General features: G+C 48.2%; 1 protein-coding gene across 1 annotated transcript in view; it reads right to left on the bottom strand.

The window, feature by feature from the left end:
- RAB2A (RAB2A, member RAS oncogene family) overlaps positions 1-20334 on the bottom strand; it is a 175562-nt gene extending 155228 nt beyond the window's left edge. Inside the window, exon 1 of the mRNA XM_063923775.1 lies at positions 20141-20334. Within this exon, the coding sequence (XP_063779845.1) occupies positions 20141-20186 (46 nt within the window). The 5' untranslated portion in view covers positions 20187-20334. The remainder of the gene's footprint in view (positions 1-20140) is intronic.
- Between the last annotated feature and the right edge of the window lie 3571 nt (positions 20335-23905).

Below are 23905 nucleotides of genomic sequence, written 5' to 3'. Positions count from 1 at the left end.
GCCCATCGAAGAATCCTTGTGGCTTCTGCCATTGTCATCCTGCTTCTTGTGCCGCCCTGTCGGTTTACATGGGCGACCGCCGTGATGTTGTCTGACTGAATCAGCACCGGTTGGTTTTGAAGCAGGGATTCTGCTTGACTCAGGGCATTGTAAATGGCCCTTAGTTCAAGAATATTTATGTGTAGGGGAGTTTCCTGACTCGACCATTGTCCTTGGAAGTTTCTTCCCGAGTGACTGCCCCCCAACCTCGGAGGCTTGCATCCGTGGTCACTAGGACCCAGTCCTGTATGCCGAATCTGCGGCCTTCGAGAAGATGAGCACTCTGCAGCCACCACAGCAGAGACACGCTGGCCCTCGGGGACAGGGTGATCAACCGATGTATCTGAAGATGCGATCCGGACCACTTGTCCAATAGATCCCACTGGAAGATCCTTGCATGGAACCTGCCGAAGGGAAACGCTTCGTAAGAAGCTACCATCTTTCCCAGGATTCGCGTGCAGTGATGGACCGACACCTGTTTTGGTTTTAGGAGGCTCCTGACCAGAGATGATAATTCCTGGGCCTTCTCCTCCGGGAGAAAGACCTTCTTCTGTTCTGTGTCCAGAATCATGCCCAGGAACAGCAGACGCGTCGCAGGAATCAGCTGTGACTTTGGGATATTCAGAATCCAGCCGTGCTGATGCAGCACTTCCTGAAATAGTGCTACGCTGACTGACTAGCAACTGCTCTTTGGACCTCGCCTTTATCAGGAGATCGTCCAAGTACGGGATAATTATAACTCCCTTCTTTCGGAGGAGTATCATCATTTCGGCCATTACCTTGGTAAATACCCTCGGTACCGTGGACAGACCAAACGGCAACGTCTGGAATTGGTAATGACAGTCCTGTACCACAAACCTGAGGTACTCCTGGTGAGGTGGGTAAATGGGAACATGCAGGTACACATCCTTGATGTCCAATGACACCATAAAATCCCCCTCTTCCAGGCTTGCAATAACCGCCCTGAGCGATTCCATCTTGAACTTCCTTATATAAGTGTTCAAGGATTTTAAATTTAGGATGGGTCTCACCGAACCGTCCGGTTTCGGTACCACAAACATTGTGGAATAGTAACCCCGTCCTTGTTGAAGGGGGGGTACCTTGATTATCACCTGCTGGAGGTACAGCTTGTGAATAGCTGCCAGTACTACCTCCCTTTCTTTGGGAGCAGCTGGCAAGGCTGATTTGAGGTAACGGCGAGGGGGAGTGGCCTCGAACTCCAGCTTGTATCCCTGAGAAACCACTTGCAGAACCCAGAGATCCACCTGTGAGCGAACCCACTGGTCGCTGAAGTTCCGGAGACGCGCCCCCACCCGGCTCCGCCTGTGGAGCCCCAGCGTCATGCGGTGGACTTGGTGGAAGCAGGGGAGGATTTTTGTTACTGGGAACTGGCTGTCTGTTGCAGCTTTTTCCCTCTTCCCTTGCCTCTGGGCAGAAAGGAAGCGCCTCTGACCCGCTTGCCTTTTTGGGGCCGAAAGGACTGTACCTGATAATACGGTGCTTTCTTCGGCTGTGAGGAAACCGGAGGTAAAAATGTCGACTTCCCAGCTGTTGCTGTGGATACGAGGTCCGAGAGACCATCCCCAAACAATTCCTCACCCTTATAAGGCAAAACCTCCATGTGCCTTTTAGAATCCGCATCACCTGTCCACTGCAGAGTCCATAATACTCTCCTGGCAGAAATGGACATTGCATTAATTCTAGATGCCAGCCGGCAAATATCCCTCTGTGCATCCCTCATATATAAGACGACGTCTTTAATATGCTCTATGATTAACAAAATAGTATCCCTGTCGAGGGTATCAATATTATCTGACAGGGTATCGGACCAAGCTGCTGCAGCACTACACATCCATGCTGAAGCAATTGCAGGTCTCAGTATAGTACCTGAGTGTGTATATACAGACTGCAGGATAGCTTCCTGCTTTCTATCAGCAGGCTCCTTTAAGGCGGCCGTATCCTGAGACGGCAGTGCCACCTTTTTTGACAAGCGTGTGAGCGCCTTATCCACCCAAGGGGAAGTCTCCCAACGTAACCTGTCCTCTGGCGGGAAAGGGTACGCCATCAGTAACCTCTTAGAAATCACTAGTATCTTATCGGGGTAACCCCACGCTTCTTCACACAATTCATTCAGCTCATCCGATGGGGGAAAAACCACTTATTGCTTTTTCTCCCCAAACATAATACCCTTTTTAGTGGTAGCCGGGTTAATGTCAGAATGTGCAACACATTTTCCATTGCCGTAATCATGCAACGGATGGCCCTTGTGGATTGTACATTTGTCTCATCGTCGTCTACACTGGAGTCAGACTCCGTGTCGACATCTGTGTCTGCCATTTGAGGTAGCGGGCGTTTTTGAGCCCCTGATGGCCTTTGAGACGCCTGGGCAGGCACGGGCTGAGATGCCGGCTGTCCCACTGCCGTTACGTCATCTAACCTTTTATGTAAGGAGTTGACACTGTCGGTTAATACCTTCCACATATCCACCCACTCTGCTGTCGGCCCCGCAGGGGGTGACATCACACTTATCGGCACCTGCTCCGCCTCCACATAAGCTTCCTCATCAAACATGTCGACACAGCCGTAACGACACACCGCACCCACACAGGGAATGCTCTGACTGAGGACAGGACCCCACAAAGTCCTTTGGGGAGACAGAGAGAGAGTATGCCAGCACACACCACAGCGCTATATAACCAGGGATTTACACTAAAGTGAGTGATTTTTCCCTATAGCAGCTTATTATACACAGTTTGCGCCTAAATTTAGTGCCCCCCCTTTTTTACCCTTGAAGCCTGGAAACTGCAGGGGAGAGTATGGGGAGCTGCCTTTCAGCAGAGCTGTGAAGAGAAATGGCGCCGGTGTGCTGAGGAAGATAGCCCCGCCCCTTTATCGGCAGACTTCTCCCGCTTTTTTATATGCTTTATGGCGGGGGATTATGCACATATACAGTTTATTAGCTGTATTATGTGCTATTTAGCCATGTAAGGTACTCTAATTGCTGCCCAGGGCGCCGCCGCCCCCCCCCCAGCGCCCTGCACCCATCAGTGACCGGAGTGTGTGGTGTGCAGAGGGAGCAATGGCGCGCAGCTGCAGTGCTGTGCGCTACCTTAATGAAGACCGGAGTCTTCAGCCGCCGATTTTCAACTTCTCTTCGGTTCTTCTGGCTCTGCAAGAGGGACGGCGGCGCGGCTCCGGGACCGGACGACCGAGGACTGGGCCTGTGTTCGATCCCTCTGGAGCTAATGGTGTCCAGTAGCCTAAGAAGCCCAAACTAGCTGCAAGCAGGTAGGTTCGCTTCTCTCCCCTCAGTCCCACGTAGCAGTGAGTCTGTTGCCAGCAGATCTCACTGAAAATAAAAAACCTAACAAATACTTTCTTTCTAGGAAGCTCAGGAGAGCCCCTAGAATGAATCCAGCTCTGGCCGGGCACAGATACTAACTGAGGTCTGGAGGAGGGGCATAGAGGGAGGAGCCAGTGCACACCAGATATAGTACCTAATCTTTCTTTTAAGAGTGCCCAGTCTCCTGCGGAGCCCGTCTATACCCCATGGTCCTTACGGAGTACCCAGCATCAACTAGGACGTCAGAAAACTATTTTGTTGCTGCCATAAGCAAATGAACCAGTTTATACGAGTAAGGGCAAGGCTTAGCAGGTCAAATGTAATAGGCCCTACACACTGGGCTATTATACTCAAAGATATGAACAATCTTGTTCATTAATGAACGAGATACCGTTCACATCTTTGAGTGTGGAGGCACCAGCGATGAACGATGCGCGGCCCCGCACCCGTTCATCGCTGATGCCCCGTCGGCTGTGCATGCAGGCCAATATGGACGATCTCGTCCATATTTGCCTGCACTTCTATGGAGCTGGGTGAGGGAATGGGGAGGGGGGGGGGGGTGAAGAAACTTCACTCCCCCCTTCACTGCCCCCCCGCCATCGGGCAGCTCATCGATCAATGTGTAGGGCCCTTAAGAGTGTAACACATTTATGACTAATTTGCAACATAGATGAGCATTGAACAAATAGTTTAGGAGAAATAATTTAAGCCCCATACACACTGGACGAGAAAGTAAAAAAAGAGATCGCTCAGAAGGGCTGATCTGAGCGAGATTTTTTACAATCTCGTCCAGTGTGTACACTCAATGTCGTTAACGATGCGCGCTCCCACATACCGTTAATGACCCCCTCCCTCGTGTGAACATGTACAGACGAGGGAGGTCCTCGTTAACGACAGCCGTTTCGTTCCCTCTGTCCCCGCCACCATAAATATCTGCGTCGGCGTGGATCGTGTAGTGTGTACTGGGCTTTACAAATTCAACTTTGGCCTATTCCAGCTGAGCTCCAATCAAAACTTTACTGTGTTCAACATTTGCATGGAGACTTTGGGAACATCCTATTATACATTTCACATTTGGTTAGATACACTCTTTGGCAGAGCATCTCAAGTTGACCACACACTGCAATAAGAGCAACTGGACAGATACAGCATTATGATTGGTCACAAAATGAGCACTCATATTTGGCCTTAATGAACAGTGATGCCGTCTCACAGCATTCACACAAAGTCGCAGATTTCCATGTGTGACCACTACAAAGTGAGGCTTTAATAGGGACTATTGTTTTAGATATTGCAACAATTATACTAAATTATATAATCACACTCGCCGCGCGGCAGCACTTCTGTCGGATTTCTTCTCTCATCCCCCAGGGGTGAGAGAAGAATTCCCGACAATTGAGGGTCACTTGTCGCTGTATTGAATAGCGCTGGGAGCTAATTCACGGCGCTATTCAACTGTCGGTGAATTGAATTGACCCCATAGAAATTGCACTTCTCTTCTAAGCATCAGACAGTCATATAAAAAAGGGACACTTATTTATAGACTGCAACCTAAAAAAGGCAAATACAGAGCATTCCTATTGCAGGGCTTTTCTACAATACAGGAGCCATTAAAATTAGTTGAATAGCTTACTGCAAATAATAGTCCCTGTTTAGAGTATGTACTATAATGTCATTATCTGTTCCAAACATATAGGAGGAATTAAATTTTTTAGGAGCCCAACAGAGCTTTTATTATTTATATGACGCCACAAAGGTTCTGCAATGCCCATCAAAGTACAAGAATGCAAACACCTCACAGACAAAGCAAGTACATGGTATACAGGTTGAGTCTCCCTTATCCAAAATGCTTGGGACCAGAGGTATTTTGGATATGGGATTTTTCTGTATTTTGGAATAATTACATACCATAATGAGAGATCATGGTGATGGGACCTAAATCTAAGCACAGAATGCATGTATGTTTCATATACACCTTATACACACAGCCTGAAGGTCATTTAATACAATATTTTTAATCATTTTGTGTATTAAACAAAGTTTGTGTACATTGAGCCATCAAAAAACAAAGGTTTCACTATCTCACTCGCACTCAAAAAAGTCCGTATTTCGGAATATTTGGATATGGGATACTCAACCTGTATAAACATTTCTATATCTGGTACAGGACACTGAAATAATCATCGGGGGTGCCAGAAACATAGGGTTAGGTGCTCTTGTAGGGAGTATGGAGTAGAAAATAGTATAAGAGAGGGAAAACAACAAGAGGGTCCTGCTAATAAGAGCTTACATTCTGAAGGATACCGGCAGACAGACATTCTATTGTTTTGCAGATTGGGCGCTGGCATAACGGACGGCCATAATTTCAGTTTGCACCCTAATGAAGTGGCAAGTAGAAATGCCCGAAAAGGCATGCTTTGGGACACCCAAACAGCAGTTTCAGCCTCGCACCCTATTGTTTAGACACAAACCCGATGCATTTGGACGTGACAAGCAATGGATATCGGCGGCACTCTCTCCCATCAGCAAAACAATTGAATAGCTTTGTCGGGCATCCATTACTTATGAGCGCACATAAAAAAAAACTAAATTGAACTCCCCCCATAGCATGTATTTACAAGTGATAACCCTCACACAGTCTAGCATCATGTTAGTGTTATCCAAGGATAGTAACATAGCCGCCTGTCAATGGGCACATGGACATGGCCATAGAATCCAAAAATGGTAGAAAGGCAGTGGGAGACAGAACCAAGATGACTATCTGGTTTTACAGGGTGTTAGCCATTTCTAAAGCTAGGTACACATTTTGGGTTCCTCGGAACTATTAATGGGTCAGTGTGAATTTTTAGCTCAGTGTGTACTTTTTTACAGGGATAGGGCGGTCAAGGAACACAGGGGTAGATTTATTATGCCGGGTGAAGTGATAAAGTGGAAGGTGATAAAGTACCAGCCAATCAGATCCTAACTTCCATGTTACAGGCTAGGTTTGAAAAATGACAGTTAGCAGCTGACTGGTTGGTGCCTTCCACTTTCTCACTTCACCAGGCTTAATAAATCTACCCCACAATTTTTAAACCAGGACTAATAATCCTGACCTCCCGATCTGACAGTTGCAGCCATTTATTGGCTAGAGCTCCTGCATGCACACCTGTGCAATTACTGGGCCCATCAGCCGATACTGAATGACCTCCCCGATAATTACATCGGTGTGTACTCAACTTAATACAAAGGTCTCCACTGTATTTGCTAATACAGTACTCCACTTACATTATGCCAGGAGCAGACAAAGACATTCAGGAAGCAGTCAAATAAATATAGGCTCCTTTAAGATCAACATCAATAATAATAGGATTTTAACACCTACCGGTAAATCCTTTTATCTTAGTCCGTAGAAGATGCTTCAAGAACCATGGGGTATAGACGGGATCCGCAGGAGACATGGGCACTTCAAGACTTAAAGGGGTGTGAACTGGCTCCTCCCTCTATGCCCCTCCTCCAGACTCCAGTTATAGGAACTGCACCCAGGGAGACGGACATTGAGGAAAAGGATTTATTTAATTTTTAAACTAAGGTGAGATACATACCAGCTCACACCTCAAACACGCCGTACAACATGGCATTCAACAACAACGCATGTAACGGCATGAACAACAACAACCACAGACTGACTGAACTCAACACAACATGTGCATAACCATAACTGCAGATACAGACAAGCTTCCTGGCTTGACTATTTTCTCTGGATATATTTCCCCTGTGTGACTGCTCCCCAGCCTCGGAGACTTGCATCTGTAGTCACCAGGATCCAATCCTGAATCCCGAACCTGCATCTCTCTAGGAGGTGAGAACTGTGCAGTCACCACAGGAGAGAGATTCTGGTCCTTGAAGATAGGATTATTCTCCGGTGCATGTGCAGGTAAGACCCGGACCACTTGTTCAACAGGTCCCACTGAAACACTCTGGCATGGAACCTGCCAAACTGAATGGCCCCGTAGGCCGCCACCATCTTCCCCAGCAACCAAGTGCATTGAAGGATCGACACTCTTGCCGGTTTCAGAATCTGTTTTACCATGTTCTGTATTTCCAGAGCCTTTTCCACTGGAAGAAAAACTCTGTAATTCTGTATCCAGAATCATACCCAAGAACGACAGCCGTGTTGTCGGAAGCAACTGTGATTTTGGCAAGTTTAGGAGCCAACCATGTTGTTGCAGAATCGTCAGGGAGAGCGTAACGTTTTTCAGTAATTGCTCCTTGGATCTCGCCTTTATCAGGAGATCGTCCGAGTACGGGATAATTGTGACTCCTTGCTTGCGCAGGAGAACCATCATTTCGCCATCACCTTGGTGAAAATCCTCGGAGCCGTGGACAGACCAAACGGCAACGTCTGAAATTGGTAATGACAATCCTGAACAGAATACCTCAGATAAGCTTGATGTGGAGGATATATGGGGACGTGTAAGTAGGCATCCTTTATGTCGACAGACACCATAAAATCCCCATCCTCCAGACTGGAGATCACTGCTCGGAGAGATTCCATCTTGAATTTTTTTAGATAGAAATTGAGGGATTTTAGGTTCAGAATCTGTCTGACCGAGCCATCCGGCTTCGGGACCACGAACAGGCTCGAATAAAAGCCTTCCCCTTGTTGTGACGGGGGTACCGTGACAATGACCTGATTTTGACACAGCTTTAGTATTGCAGCGCACACTACCTCCCTTTCTGGAAGAGAAGCTGGCAAGGCCGATTTGAAAAATCGGTGAGGGGGCACATCTTGAAACTCCAATTTGTACCCTTGGGCTACTATTTCTAATACCCAAGCATCCAGGTACGAGCGAACTCAGACCTGACTGGAGAGTTGGAGGCGTGCCCCCACCGGTGCGGACTCCCAGAGGAGCCCCAGCGTCATGTGGTGTATTTGGCAGAAGCTGGGGAGGACTTCTGCTCTTGGGAACTTGCCACAGCCTGTGACCTTTTTCCCCTTCCTCTCGTAGCAAGGAAGGAAGACCCTCGTCCTTTCTTGTATGTATTTGGCCGAAAGGACTGCCTCTGATAGTGGGGCGTTTTCTTTTGTTGTGCAGGAACATAAGGTAGGAACGATGACTTACCCACGGTAGCCGTAGATACCAGGTCAGCGAGGTCGTCACCAAACAAGACACTACCATTAAATGGCAGAGACTCCATAGTCTTCTTAGAGTCAGTATCAGCATTCCATTGACGAATCCACAATGCTCTTCTGAGACTGCCATGGCATTGGCCCTTGATCCCAAAAGGACAATATCCCTCACAGATTCCTTCAGATAGGCTGCAGCGTCCCTGATATGACCCAGTGTCAAAAGCACGCTATCCCTGTCCAGGGAATCTATATCAGATGACAAGTTATCTGCCCACTTTTCAATAGCGCTACTCACCCATGCCGATGCAATGGCAGGCCTGAGCAGCGTACCTGTAGTGACAAAAATGGATTTTAATGTATTTTCCTGCTTACGATCCGCAGGATCCTTTAGGGCTGCCGTGTCAGGAGACGGAAGCGCCACCTTTTTGGACAGACGTGATAGAGCTTTGTCCACTGTGGGCTTTGACTCCCAACGGATATGCTACCGGAATTCTCTTGGGAACCTTTAACTTCTTATCAGGATTTTCCCAACCTTTTCAAAAAAGAGCGTTCAGTTCATGAGAGGGAGGAAATGTCACCTCAGGTTTCTTTCCCTTAAACATGCAGATCCTAGTATCAGGAACAGTAGCGTCCTCCGTGATATGTAATACGTCTTTTATCGCCAATCATGTACTGAATGCTCTTAGCCAGTTTAGGATTCAATCTGGAATCACTATAGTCGACACAGGAATCAGAGTACGTGTCGGTATCTGTATCCGCTATCTGGGTAAATGAGACCCCAAGGGGTTCTGAACCTGCAACAATGCATCCTCCATGGATTTTCTCCATGTCTGGTTCTGAGACTCAGATTTATTTAATCTTTTATTCAACCGAGCCACATTTGCATTCAAAACACTCAACATATTTACCCAATCAGCCGTCGGCGGTGCCGACACAGTCACTCCCTCAGTCTTTTCTGTCCCCACTCCAGCCTCCCCCTGGGAAAAGCACTCAGCCATGTCGACACACGCGTACAGACACCCACAACACACTGGGGCTATAGGGGACAGACCCACAGCAAAGCCTGTTAGAGAAACACAGAGGGAGTTCTGCCAGCTCACAACCCAGCGCCTATCCCGGTTCTAAAGCGTGTAATATACTGCCCAGACCTGTTAGCGCTTTTAATATCAATAAAATAGCACCAAATCAACTATGCCCCCCCCCCGTTTTGCACCCTGTTACTTGTATAGCAGCGTGGGAGGCCAGGCTCAGCGTCTCTGCAGCTGTGAAGAGAAAATGGCGCTGGTTAGAACTGTGAGAGCTAAGCCACGCCCCCTTAATAGCACGCTTCAGTCCCGCTTATTTTTATATATTTATACTGGCGGGGGTCTGTATTTAGTGCCCTGTATACTCTTATGCCAGTGAGGTTTTTTATGCTGCCCAGGGCGCAGTGTCAGACATGAAAAGAATGAAAAGTTACAAAAGAAGAAAAAAATGAATCTTATCAACCATCATTAGTGAGTCATACGAGCAGCCGCTGCTCCCTTAATTTCAGAATCCTCCATGTCTGATTGAAACAATACTCGTCAGAACTATGCGCAGGAAGCTAGTGCATGTTCTCTTAATGGGGCAGATGTATAAAGCCTGGAAACGGCATAAGGAAGTGATAAACCAGTGATAAGTGCAAGGTGACAAACACACCTGCCAATCAGCTCCTGTTAATTTACATATTGGAGCTGATTGGCTGGTGCGTTTATCACCTTGCACCTCTTACTGGTTTATCACTTCCTTACGTCTTCTCCAGGTTAATACACTGCTCAAAAAAAATAAAGGGAACACTTAAACAACACAATGTAACTCCAAGTCAATCACACTTCTGTGAAATCAAACTGTCCACTTAGGAAGCAACACTGATTGACAATCAATTTCACATGCTGTTGTGCAAATGGAATAGACAACATGTGGAAATTATAGGCAAATAGCAAGACACCCCCAATAAAGGAGTTGTTCTGCAGGTGGTGACCACAGACCACTTCTCAGCTCCTATGCTTTCTGGCTGATGTTTTGGTCACTTTTGAAAGCTGGCGGTGCTTTCACTCTAGTGGTAGCATGAGACGGAGTCTACAACCCACACAAGTGGCTCAGGTAGTGCAGCTCATCCAGGATGGCACATCAATGCGAGCTGTGGCAAGAAGGTTTGCTGTGTCTGTCAGCGTAGTGTCCAGAGGATGGAGGCGCTACCAGGAGACAGGCCAGTACATCAGGAGACGTGGAGGAGGCCGTAGGAGGGCAACAACCCAGCAGCAGGACCGCTACCTCCGCCTTTGTGCAAGGAGGAACACTGCCAGAGCCCTGCAAAATGACCTCCAGCAAGAGTCTGGAGACGCCATGGAGAACGTTCTGCTGCCTGCAACATCCTCCAGCATGACCGGTTTGGCAGTGGGTCAGCATTTCTTTGGGGGGCCACACAGCCCTCCATGTGCTCGCCAGAGGTAGCCTGACTGCCATTAGGTACAGAGATGAGATCCTCAGACCCCTTGTGAGACCATATGCTGGTGCGGTCGGCCCTGGGTTCCTCCGAATGCAAGACAATGCTAGACCTCATGTGGCTGGAGTGTGTCAGCAGTTCCTGCATGACAAAGGCATGGATGCTATGGACTGGCCCGCCCGTTCCCCAGACCTGAATCCAATTGAGCACATCTGGGACATCATGTCTCGCTCCATCCACCAACGCCACATTGCACAACAGACTGTCCAGGAGTTGGCGGATGCTTTAGTCCAGGTCTGGGAGGAGATCCCTCAGGAGACCATCCACCACCTCATCAGGAGCATGCCCAGACGTTGTAGGGAGGTCATACAGGCACGTGGAGGCCACACACACTACTGTGCCTCATTTTAACTTGTTTTAAGGACATTACATCAAAGTTGGATCAGCCTGTAGTGTGTTTTTCCACGTTAATTTTGAGTGTGACTCCAAATCCAGACCTCCATGCGTTAATAAATTTGACTTCCATTGATAATTTGTGTGTGATTTTGTTGTCAGCACATTCAACTATGTAAAGAACAAAGTATTTAATAAGAATATGTCATTCAGATCTAGGATGTGTTATTTTAGTGTTCCCTTTATTTTTTTGAACAGTGTACATCTGCCCCAATTATGCTGTATGTGCATCCAGAGAAGGGAGAATAGAGTAGTACTAGAAGGTACTTAGCATAGGCTGCATAATATGGCAACTGGATATCAGATGTTCAGTGCAGGCCTCTGTGCCAGGTCCTGTGCAATACTATGGCTGTGGGACTGCATTGCTGATGTTTGTTTTGCTATGGCACATGATCAGTCTTAATGCGAGCAATGACACACGAGACTGATGATCAGGATGAGTACCAGGACTGCCTGGAAATGTGTTAGCAAGATCTCTGAAAATGGCAATGACTGGTAAATATTAGGTGGGTTCACTGCTTGGTATATTACTGAGGAATATGTGGTTAGTTGATGGCTAAAATCTATAATAACATTGTTAATTATCTTATATTTCTAAAATTCTTGCACTGTGATAATTTACTGGCTTTTTGTCGCAGCAACCAACAGTTATATCGTTAGGAACTGGATAATATGTATGGGCATGGTAGTAGTATGCCGAGACGGCAAAGGCTGCTGTGATTAATGATGCGTGTATACCAGTGGTTGCAAAACTGGGTGCCGTGGCACCATGGGGCGCTCTCACTGGTACGCAGATGCCGCCAGGACTTAACTCAGGGTAGTAAAGGCTTACACAAGTAACCGCAGGTAGTAGTCTGAAGTAGATGTAGTACAAATGAAATAGAAAATGAAGCTGGACTGGGCCTATAGTGTTTTGCAGATAACAAACAATGGAATAGCAGCGCTAAAGGCAATACCTGGACAGAATGGGCGTTGCACAGGGCAGGAGACAGTAGACCAAACTGGAAGTACAAAGCGAAACCAGGACTGCAGCAACACAGAGTTTTCACTAGGAACCAGGATCAGCAGGCTAAACACCAGGGCATGAAGCTATAACTGACAAGGAAGCCCTGCCTGCCTTATATCACACACAGCAACCAACCAGTATGTCCCAACAGAGACCGAAACCTTGCTGCAGCATTCCGAACACAGACATGGCGGGTGAGAATATAACAACAAAAGTGGTGCGTGTGTGTACGTACACAGACTAGTACAGTGCATATCAACTGCAGTTCAAAATGCTACATAAAACAGAAAATTGTGGGCGATATGGTTTCAGATGTTAGCATCTGGGCAATGGGTGTGTTCAACCTTGGCACTATGTGATGCCTGTATGTATGTGTCACTATGTGAGGCTATGCATGCATGCATGCATGCATGCATGCATGTGTCTGCAGTGGTTTCCTTCCACAGAAAGAGAAGAGACAACTATTGGTAGTTTAGTTAGTTGCTGACAAAATAGGAGAATGCATCTTCGTAGCCAGAGAACACATCTTCATAGCCAACATGGCGGATATCGGTACTCATTTATCAGAGTAGCTGCAGCACTGGATCTGAAGATACGATGAACGATGCAGGAGAGCGCAGAATTGTGTGTACACACTAGACGATGTAGACGATTTGTCATCCAATTTGGCTCAAAACGACAAGTCATCCAAAATATCATCTAGGTGTCAGAATACACATGTATGGGACTGCGTAGCCACAGACCAGTCAGAGTGATCATGCTGACTTGTCCACCGACGAAATCACCTACAATGGGCACAAGCACCAGAACTGGACCATGGAGCAATCAAAGTCCTAGACTAATAGATCATGTTTTATTTTACATCATGTGTACGGCCGGGTGCGTGGGAGTCATTTTCCTGGGGAAAAGTCAGAACCAGGATGCATTATGGAAATTAGGCAGGCCAATAGAAGTGTGATGTTCTGCTGGTGAACCTTGGGTCCTGGCATTCATGTGGACGTTACTTTGACACATACCACCTATGTAAACATCGTTGCAGACCAAGTACACCCCTTCACAATAACAATATTTCCTAATGGCACTTGTATCTTTCAGCAGGATAATGCAACCTGCAACACTGCAAAAATGGTTCAGGAATAGTTTGAGGAACATGACAAAAAGATTTCAAGACACAGACTTGAATTCCAAGTTCAGCAGATCTCAATCCAGTCGAGCAGCTGTAGAATGCGAAAGAAGTCCAAGCTATGGTCGGGTTCGGTATGAATTACCAATGCCTGAGATGCCGGCCGTCAGTACACATACAGCGGCATCCCGGACACCAGTATGCTGGCAGCGGAGCGAGCGTTAACCACTTGCGGGCTCGTTGTACTCGCCACAGGTTATATTCTCCCCCTATGGGTGTCATGGACACCCAGAGGGAGAATCACCTTGCCGGTATTGTATCGCTGAGCGGGATTCCGGTGTCGGCACTGTGATTGCCAGGATCCCGTGCGGCGGTATCTTAACCGCTTCCCCTATGGTGGACCAACCTTGCAACTTAAGCTGGATACACACTGAAGTGATGTCGTGGCAAAACGCCATTTTGGAGCGTTGGTGACCACATAAGTGACCTGTTTCACCAACGGCACCCTCTCTGCTGTTCACCGTAGAGTGAACACTATACTAGACCTGAAACCCTATTGGGTTTCCATTACCACCTTGTTTCAAAGGGGATGTAGTTGGCATCCCGAGGTACGGGATGCAGGCGGTCAGACTGACACCAGAATCCCAACACTTGTCTGAATGCCGACATCAGGAATCACGAACACATGCAAGGGAGGGTTAGGCTGTGGGAAGGTAGGGTTATACTGCGGGAAGGGTTAGATTACTTGCACGCCCCTGTCAGAATTATGGTAATCCGGATGCTGGCTGCTAGCATCCTGTACCTGACCCATTTCAAAGAACTGCCATTTCTGTCAGTACATGCCTATGATTTTATAGCACTATGTCACACTTGCACAAATGAATCACAGGGCTGCCCAAAAACAGTTGCCAAGGTGACAATACAATTTCATGCAGGCCCAGAAATTTCACTGTGGGGGTGGAGGGGCCGGCAGGACACAAGAGCAAATAAAAGCCAGTCAGCTGTGCTCTGATAAATTGATAGACTATCACCCACTTATAGTTCGGATGAGCTCTTAAGATGGGTACACACTACACAATTTGTCATACAATCATAGTGTTCACTCTAGGATTTTTTTAGGGCAGGGTGCTGATCACGGGGAGGGCACATTTTTCATTCGTGAGGGCACATTTTTCATTCGTGAGGGCACATTTTTAAGTTAGAAGGGCCAAATCAGGTACATACTATAATGCTTGGTGCTCCCATTCCTATAGGTGAAAGCATGGACAGTGCGCGCCGGAGGCGTGCAGCAAAAATTTAGGGGAGTTGTTTCGTGGGGAAGGGGCGTGACCACATAATAGTACCAAATCACATTATACCACACAATAGTGCTGCTTATACACATTGCACCAGGTAGAACCTCCTATACACACTGCGCCAGGTAGAGCACGTTATACATATTGCGCCAGATAGAGCACGTTATACACATTGCACCAGGTAGAACCTCCTATACACACTGCGGCAGGTAGAGCACGTTATACATATTGCGCCAGGTAGAGCACGTTATACACATTGCACCAGGTAGAACCTCCTATACACACTGCGCCAGGTAGAGCACGTTATACATATTGCGCCAGATAGAGCACGTTATACACATTGCACTAGGTAGAACCTCCTATACACACTGCGCCAGGTAGAGCACGTTATACATATTGCGCCAGGTAGAGCACGTTATACACATTGCGCCAGGTAGAGCACGTTATACACATTGCACCAGGTAGAGCACGTTATACACATTGCACCAGGTAGAGCACGTTATACACATTGCACCAGGTAGAACCTCCTATACACACTGCGCCAGGTAGAGCACGTTATACATATTGCGCCAGATAGAGCACGTTATACACATTGCACCAGGTAGAACCTCCTATACACACTGCGGCAGGTAGAGCACTGAGGCACACTGCACCAGGGAGAGAACACTGAGGCACACTGCACTAGGGAGAGAACACTGAGGCACACTGCACTAGGGAGAGAACGCTGAGGCACACTGCACTAGGGAGAGAACACTGAGGCACACTGCACTAGGGAGAGAACACTGAGGCACACTGCACCAGGGAGAGAACACTGAGGCACATTGCACCAGGGAGAGAACACTGAGGCACATTGCACCAGGGAGAGAACACTGAGGCACACTGTAACAGGGAGAGAACACTAGGAGGAAGGGGAGGACGGGCACAGGGCAGATGCAGAGCGGCACTCACAGTTGCGGAGGAAAGCGCTGTGCCGGGTCAGCGGGGTCGGTCTCTTGATGCTGACGGCGGAGCCCAGGTCAGCGCGCAGCGCCATGGTGAGGGGGAATCAAACCATGCCGGAGGACTGGCGGGAGACACCGCAGGCTCTGATTGGCTGCTCCTCCCCACTGCACGCTGGCCCTGTCTCCGCCTTCAGCTGAGAGCTATCAGCGCGGCGGGGGGGAGAAGTGCCAGCGCGGCGGGGGGGAGAAGTGCCAGCGCGGCGGGGGGGAGAAGTGACAGCGCGGCGGGGGAAAGAAGTGACAGCGCGGCGGGGGAAAGAAGTGACAGCGCGGCGGGGGGAGAAGAGCAGTCCTTAGCAGGGCGGCAGGGCGGGCACAAACGGGCAGGGCGGCATTCTGTCACTCAAAAAAGGGGCAGGGCGCAGCGCCCTGCAAAAGAAGCTTAGAGTGAACACTACAATCAGGGCACCTGCCACCACTCTCCACAACCATGGTAGTGCAGTTCTCAAATTTTTCTGCATCACGGCACCGTAGTGTACCAGACTTTTTTTTTCATGGCACCCCAAGGCCAAAAGTTTCTTATTGAGAAATCCAAATAAAAATATGAAATTAAGTTTATATGTCATCCTTAGGCTCCGTTATATGGTGAGGGACATGATTCACTTCTATTTGTCCACATATTTTATGTTTGGAAGCCACAAGCAGGGTTTTACCTGTTACAATAACCACTTGAACTGGTCCTAGAGTACCATCCCAGGACACCAATGCAAGTGCCCTGAGGAACACAGGTGTAGATTTATCAAAAAGTAATAATCATTCCTTAAGTAAGAGTACCCACTTCAATGCACTATCGTGGTGAAGCGGGTCCTCTCATCGACATACATGTATGATCCTGGCTGCACCCGATATGGGAGTACGTTGTGTCACCCTCCCGGTGAAACGCCACCTCCAACATTGGCTGTGTGCATCACAAGGTGTAGTGTGTTGTGCGCATGCACCAGCTCTCACGCCAAAGGCACGCCGGGAGAATGTGACAGCGCCATCACCATTTTCCAGCTCGCCCTGCACTAGTGAGCCGGCGCATGCGCAGTGGAATCTTGTGGACGCCGGAACACAGAAGCACAGTGGCGCCGTGGTAGGGAGGGGAGAATTGGACCAGGTAGTATGCTGTCCTTAGGCCTGCAGATAACTTATGTAAGACAGACTCACCTCAGTGGGAGGACACTGCTAAACACGATCAATAAAGATTGACAAAAGATACAAAATAAAAATAAAAAGCAGTCAGGAGACCCACAGCGCCATATCAGGCAGGCGATCTCCGACAGAGGAAAAAACTAAACGGGCACTCACAACGACAGATGATACATCAAGGAGCTTATAGGTATTCTAAATGACAGAAGCATCGATAATGGGAATGCGTCATATAGCCCAAGCCTTGCAGCCCGCATTGCAATGTTCATACGTTCGGGGATGTGCTATTTGCAGCACATAAGGTGCGTGGATAGCGCACCACCCCCATAACGAATGTTCATAAATCTACCCCACAGTCTGGGAACCACTGGTGTAGTGTGCACAAACAATTTATTGTTTGATTAATTGCGTTGTTGCATCATCCCCTCTGATGTGCTACGCACAAGATGTGATAATGCGATGTACAAAGCGGTTTGGTTAAATTAATTATGTAACATTATATTGTAGGGCGGATTGTGCAATGTGCACAATACAGTATATCAGAAGATTGTTGCAGTATGTACCCAGCTTAAGGGGGAGAAGTATCAAACCTTCTAAAAAGGACAAGCAGAGAAGCTGCCCATAGCATCCAGCTTCTATCATGTATCAAGTACATTCTATAAATGTAACTAGAATCTGCTTGGTTGCTATGGGCAACATCTCTATAGAATATCCGACACCTCTCTCTCTTATGCTGAGCATATACTGTCAGAAAAAATGTCTGCAACAGTCATTTTATCGGACAGCCTCAAACCCACCTGATACTGTGGTCATATACTGAGAGCTCACAGTGTATTGCTATACGATATCCGCTTTCCTCTCTTGGGGAGGATGCATTTCCTTGTAGGGTGGTCAGTGGATACACTGTCAGATGCGGCCAACCAATGATCGGACACAGCACGCGTAAGATTTATGATGCGGACAGACCGATCATCGCTGACTGGATGCACCCGTACACTATGTGATTATCAACCAATCCGTCATTAACTGCATAATGTAATGTATGTCCCACATGAAAGACAACAAGGTATAATTTTTTTTGAGCACAGGAAAGCATAATGCTAAAACAAGTTTATTACATTTAACCAGGATACCCCCCTCACTATTGCCTGGAAGCCACCTTACGAGCAGCACAGGTGGATAATTTTTGCTCCTAGAAATTGGGGGTTTCTAATACTGGGCATACACTGGTCAATTATCAGATCAAACAGCAGACAATCAGCTGATCGGGGAGACAACTGAATAGTGTATTGCCACGACGGAGCACCAATTAATTATTGGTCTGCTGGACATGCAAAATTGTTTAGCATGCCCGAAAGAGCAGAAAAATGGTGCTCCAATTTAACATGCTGACAACATCCAACATTTAATAGTGGGGTCAATTCAATTCAGCACACTGTTAATAGCGCTGGGGAGGAGGTCCCATAGCTATTCAATTCAGTGAACTGTTAAGTCAGACTACAGGATTTCTGCTCGCACCCCTCCTGGGGTGTGAGCAGAAATCTGACAAAACTAGTGCAGCAATGCTGTCTTGTGCCTTAGCAGGACAGCATCACGGCAGGGCACTTAAGTCGGAGAATTCCGGTTCTTACGACTAAACACCCAATTTAAGGTGCGAATACCGGCATTCTCCAACATAACAGTGCACTGAATTGAATGGTTCCAGGACCTCCTTCCTGGCACTATTAACAGCACGCTTAATTGAATCAACCCTAATGTATGGCAATGATTAGGGATGTTGCCAGCATATCAGATAATTGGTGTGTCGGTTTGACGGACATTTTAATCTGGTGTAGCCTCCAACTCTTGGTAGAAATTAGTTGGGTATACATTAAATATGCTAAAAAAAAAAAAAAAAAAAAAAAAAAAAGAGAAAGAAAGAATAAATCCATAATCTGAACTGGAAAGCGGGAAGTCCCAAAACTCCTTTTTGTTTTTTACTTTACAAAACCAAGATGACAAGGCCACAGATGGCACTGTCTTTTTGAGACATTTCCTGGGAATCCCATTTTATCAGTGCACTTATGATAGGTACCCTACAAAATCAACTGAGAATACAGTGATCGTCACCAACAAATTTGAGACACTACCCCTGTGAGAAAGAAGAGTGGAACACTAGCACTTTCTCGATCAGAGGAGACTGTCACAAAGTGCTGGAGAAACAGAACGCCAGCCAGCACCTCACTACCACCAACATAACACGTGCGCTATTGGCTACCAATATTCTGTGATGTTTAGTAGATTACAGAATTGCCCTCTTAATGCAGGTGACCCAGGCCTAGTTTTGTCAGAATCTTATCCACCCTATAAGACAGAAGGCACATGCATTGTGTGTGCATAGAATTCATAAAAAGAACCCTAAAAATGGTAACCTAAGCATAATCAGTTTCCGACATCTGGTAAAAAAATGAGACAGCTGCTTACAGCAATTGCAGGCATAGTGATAAATACAATAGGCCACCAATAAATATACTCCCCACTATGGGGTGCGTGGGGAAGTGTGTTATGTGGGTGGCCATCAAGAGCTGATGTTCCAATCACAGGCCTTGCGATCATCAGCACTAGTTGAACTGCCCCCTAAGCTTCACTATTACCCTAATTCCAAATCCCCCTGCCTAGCCCCAGAGAGCTGGTCTAATGATTACTTAAGAACACATGTGAAACATAGAGAGCAGGGAGCATGTAGTAGCAGCACAGGACTAGATGCAATGCAGCAGGTGTATGTAATGTGCAGTATATGGGGGCAACCAGCAGCCACCTGATGAGGAGATACCCCCACATGTCTCTTTACACCCTGCAGCAGGACTGGGTGGGGGAAGATGAGAGCCCCTGCCAGTGACCCTATGTGCCCAGCCTCCCCCTACATCACATCTGTGTGATACCCATCCACACACACTGCCAGGCACCGGGGCAGCGGCTCACGCCGATCTCCCTGACCGGGCCCTAGCAGAGCTCGCATCCACCACGTCAACGACTCCAACACTGCGGAAATGATGACCGACCGGCCGGCCCCGCCCGCACAGCCACTCACACAGAGAGGAAGCACCGAGGCCCCCGCCCAACCAGCCGCAGCGCCAGCACCGGCAGACAGAGCCGCAGCGCCCCCGCACACACACAGGCAGCTACTTACCGGTGTCACCGATGATAATATATTTAAAGAGGTAAGCGTAAGCCATGTCCGGATCTCTGTATCTTCGTCACTGCTGCTAGCGGACGCACTGACGTAATCACGGGCTCGCTCACGACGCCTCTTGCCAGCGGGAGCGAGCGCGCATGCGCCGTACGTCCACCTGCAGGGTATAGGGGATGAATCAGTGTGGAGTCTGAGTGCGAGAACAGCTGCTGCAGGTACAGGAGATGTGGCCACGCCCAGTAATCCGCGCTCCTACAGCGCTGGAGAGACTATCACATCCCTGCTTCTGATTGGTTCTATAGGCCAACCAACCAGATAGCCAGCTCAGCATTCACATTCCATTGCTTCTTTTTCAAACAAGCTGATTGGTTGGCACTTACCACCAATGTTGTTTTCTCTGACGTCCTAGTGGATGCTGGGAACTCCGTAAGGACCATGGGGAATAGCGGCTCCGCAGGAGACTGGGCACAACTAAAGAAAGCTTTAGGACTACCTGGTGTGCACTGGCTCCTCCCACTATGACCCTCCTCCAGACCTCAGTTAGATTTTTGTGCTCGGCCGAGCTGGATGCACACTAGGGGCTCTCCTGAGCTCCTAGAAAGAAAGTATATTTTAGTTTTTTTTATTTTACAGTGAGACCTGCTGGCAACAGGCTCACTGCAACTAGGGACTAAGGGGAGAAGAAGCGAACCTACCTGCTTGCAGCTAGCTTGGGCTTCTTAGGCTACTGGACACCATTAGCTCCAGAGGGATCGACCGCAGGACCCGTCCTTGATGTTCGGTCCCGGAGCCGCGCCGCCGTCCCCCTTACAGAGCCAGAAGCAAGAAGAGGTCCGGAAAATCGGCGGCAGAAGACTTCAGTCTTCACCAAGGTAGCGCACAGCACTGCAGCTGTACGCCATTGCTCCTCATGTACACCTCACACTCCGGTCACTGATCGGTGCAGGGCGCTGGGGGGGGCGCCCTGAGCAGCAATATTACACACCTTGGCTGGCAAATAATCACAATATATAGCCCCAGAGGCTATATATGTGATAAATACCCCTGCCAGATTCCATAAAAAAGCGTGAGAAAAGTCAGCGAAAAAGGGGCGGAGCTATCTCCCTCAGCACACTGGCGCCATTTTCTCTTCACAGTGCAGCTGGAAGAAAGCTACCCAGGCTCTCCCCTGTAGTTTTCAGGCTCAAAGGGTTAAAAAGAGAGGGGGGGCACTAAATTTAGGCGCAATTTGTGTATACAAGCAGCTATTAGGGAAAAAATCACTCAATTATAGTGTTAATCCCTGCATTATATAGCGCTCTGGTGTGTGCTGGCATACTCTCTCTCTGTCTCCCCAAAGGACTTTGTGGGGTCCTGTCCTCAGTCAGAGCATTCCCTGTGTGTGTGCGGTGTGTCGGTACGGCTGTGTCGACATGTTGGATGAGGAAGGTTACGTGGAGGCGGAGCAGATGCCGATAAATGTGATGTCGCCCCCTGTGGGGCCGACACCAGAGTGGATGGATAGGTGGAAGGTATTAACCGACAATGTCAACTCCTTACATAAAAGGCTGGATGACGTAACAGCTGTGGGACAGCCGGCTTCTTAGCCCGCGCCTGCCCAGGCGTCTCAAAGGCCATCAGGGGCTCAAAAAACGCCCGTTACCTCAGATGGCAGACACGGATGTCGACACGGAGTCTGACTCCAGGGTCGACGAGGTTGAGACATATACAAAAGCCACTAGGAACATCCGTTGCATGATCTCGGCAATGAAAAATGTGTTACACATTTCTGACATTAACCAAAGTACCACATAAAAGGGGTTTTATGTTTGGGGAGAAAAAGCAGCCAGTGTTTTGTTCCCCCATCAGATGAGTGAATGAAGTGTGTGAAGAAGCGTGGGTTCCCCCGATAAGAAACTGGTAATTTCTAAAAAGTTACTGCTGGCGTGCCCTTTCCCGCCAGAGGATAGGTCACGTTGGGAGATATCTCCTAGGGTGGATAAGGCGCTCACAAGTTTGTCATAAAAGGTGGCACTACCGTTTTAGGATACGGCCACTTTGAAGGAGCCTGCTGATAAAAAGCAGGAGGCTATCCTGAAGTCTGTATATACACACTCAGGTATTATACTGAGACCTGCAATGGCCTCAGCATGAATAGTGCTGCTGCAGCAGGGTCTGATACCCTGTCAGATAATATTAATACCCTAGACAGGGATAATATTTGGCTAACATAGAGCATATTAAAGACGTAGTCTTATATATGAAGGATGCACAGAGGGATATTTGCCGGCTGGTATCCAGAATTAATGCAAGGTCCATTCTGCCAGGAGGGTATTAGAGACCCAGCAGTGGACAGGTGATGCTGATTTTAAAAGGCACATGGAGATTCTGCCTTATAAGGGTGAGGAATTGTTTGGGGATGGTCTCTGGGACCTCGTATCCACAGCAACAGCTGGGAAGAAAATTTTTTACCTCAGGTTTCCTCACAGCCTAAGAAAGCACTGGATTATCAGGTGCAGTCCTTTCGGATTCAGAAAAGCAAGGGGGCCAAAGGCGCTTCCTTTTCTGCACAAGGGAAGAAGGAAAAAGCTGCACAGACAGCCAGTTCCCAGGATCAAAAATCTTCCCCCGCTTCTCTGAGTCCACAGCATGACGCTGGGGCTCCACAGGTGGAGACAGGTGCGGTGGGGGCGCGTCTCGGGAACTTCAGGGACCAGTGGGCTTGTCCACAGGTGGATTCCTGGGTTCTGCAAGTAGTATCACAGGAATACAAGCTGGAGTTCGAGACGACTCCCCCTAGCCGTTACCTCACATCAGCCTTGCCTGCTGCCCTCGGAGATAGGGAGTTAGTACTGGCGGAAATTCACAAGCTGTACTTCCAGCAGGTGAAATCAAGGTACCCCTCCTTCAACAAGGCCGGGGTTACTATTCCAAAATGTTTGTGGTACCGAAACCAGACGGTTCGGTGAGACCCATTCTAAAATTGAAATCCTTGAACACTTATGTACGAAGGTTCAAATTCAAAATGGAATCGCTCAGGGCGATTATTGCAAGCCTGGAGAATTTTCAGGGTATCACTGGACATCAAGGATGCTTTCCTGCATGTCCCTATTTACCCTCCTCACCGGGAGTACCTCAAAATTGTGGTACAGGATTGTCATTACCAATTCCAGACGTTGCCGTTGGTCTGTCCACGGCACCGAGGGTATTTACCAAGGTAATGGCCGAAATAATTATCCCGTACTTGGACAATCTCCTTATAAAGGCGAGGTCCAGGGAGCAGTTGTTTGTCAGAGTAGCACTATCTCGGGAAGTGCTACAACAGCACGGCTGGATTTTGAATATTCCAAAGTCGCAGCTGGTTCCTACGACGCGTCTACTGTTCCTGGGTATGGTTCTGGACACAGACCAGAAAAAAGTGTTTCTCTCGGAGGAGAAAGCCAAGGAGCTGTCATCTCTAGTCAGAGGCCTCCTGAAACCAAAACAGGTGTCGGTGCATCACTGCACGCGAGTCCTGGAAAAAATGGTAGCTTCCTACGAAGCAATTCCATTCGGCAGGTTCCATGCAAGAACTTTTCAGTGGGACCTGTTGGACAAGTGGTCCGGATCACATCTTCAGATGCATCGGCTGATAACCCTGTCTCCAAGGACCAGGGTATCTCTGCTGTGGTGGCTGCAGAGTGCTCATCTTCAAGAGGGCCGCAGATTCGCCATACAGGACTGGGTCCTGGTGACCACGGATGCCAGCCTTCGAGGCTGGGGGGCAGTCACTCAGGGAAGAAA

Source organism: Pseudophryne corroboree, chromosome 5, assembly GCF_028390025.1.
Source record: "Pseudophryne corroboree isolate aPseCor3 chromosome 5, aPseCor3.hap2, whole genome shotgun sequence".
Classification (NCBI taxonomy): domain Eukaryota; kingdom Metazoa; phylum Chordata; class Amphibia; order Anura; family Myobatrachidae; genus Pseudophryne; species Pseudophryne corroboree.
The sequence above is the reverse complement of the archived record's forward strand: the minus strand, read 5'-3'. Positions and strand labels throughout refer to the sequence as shown.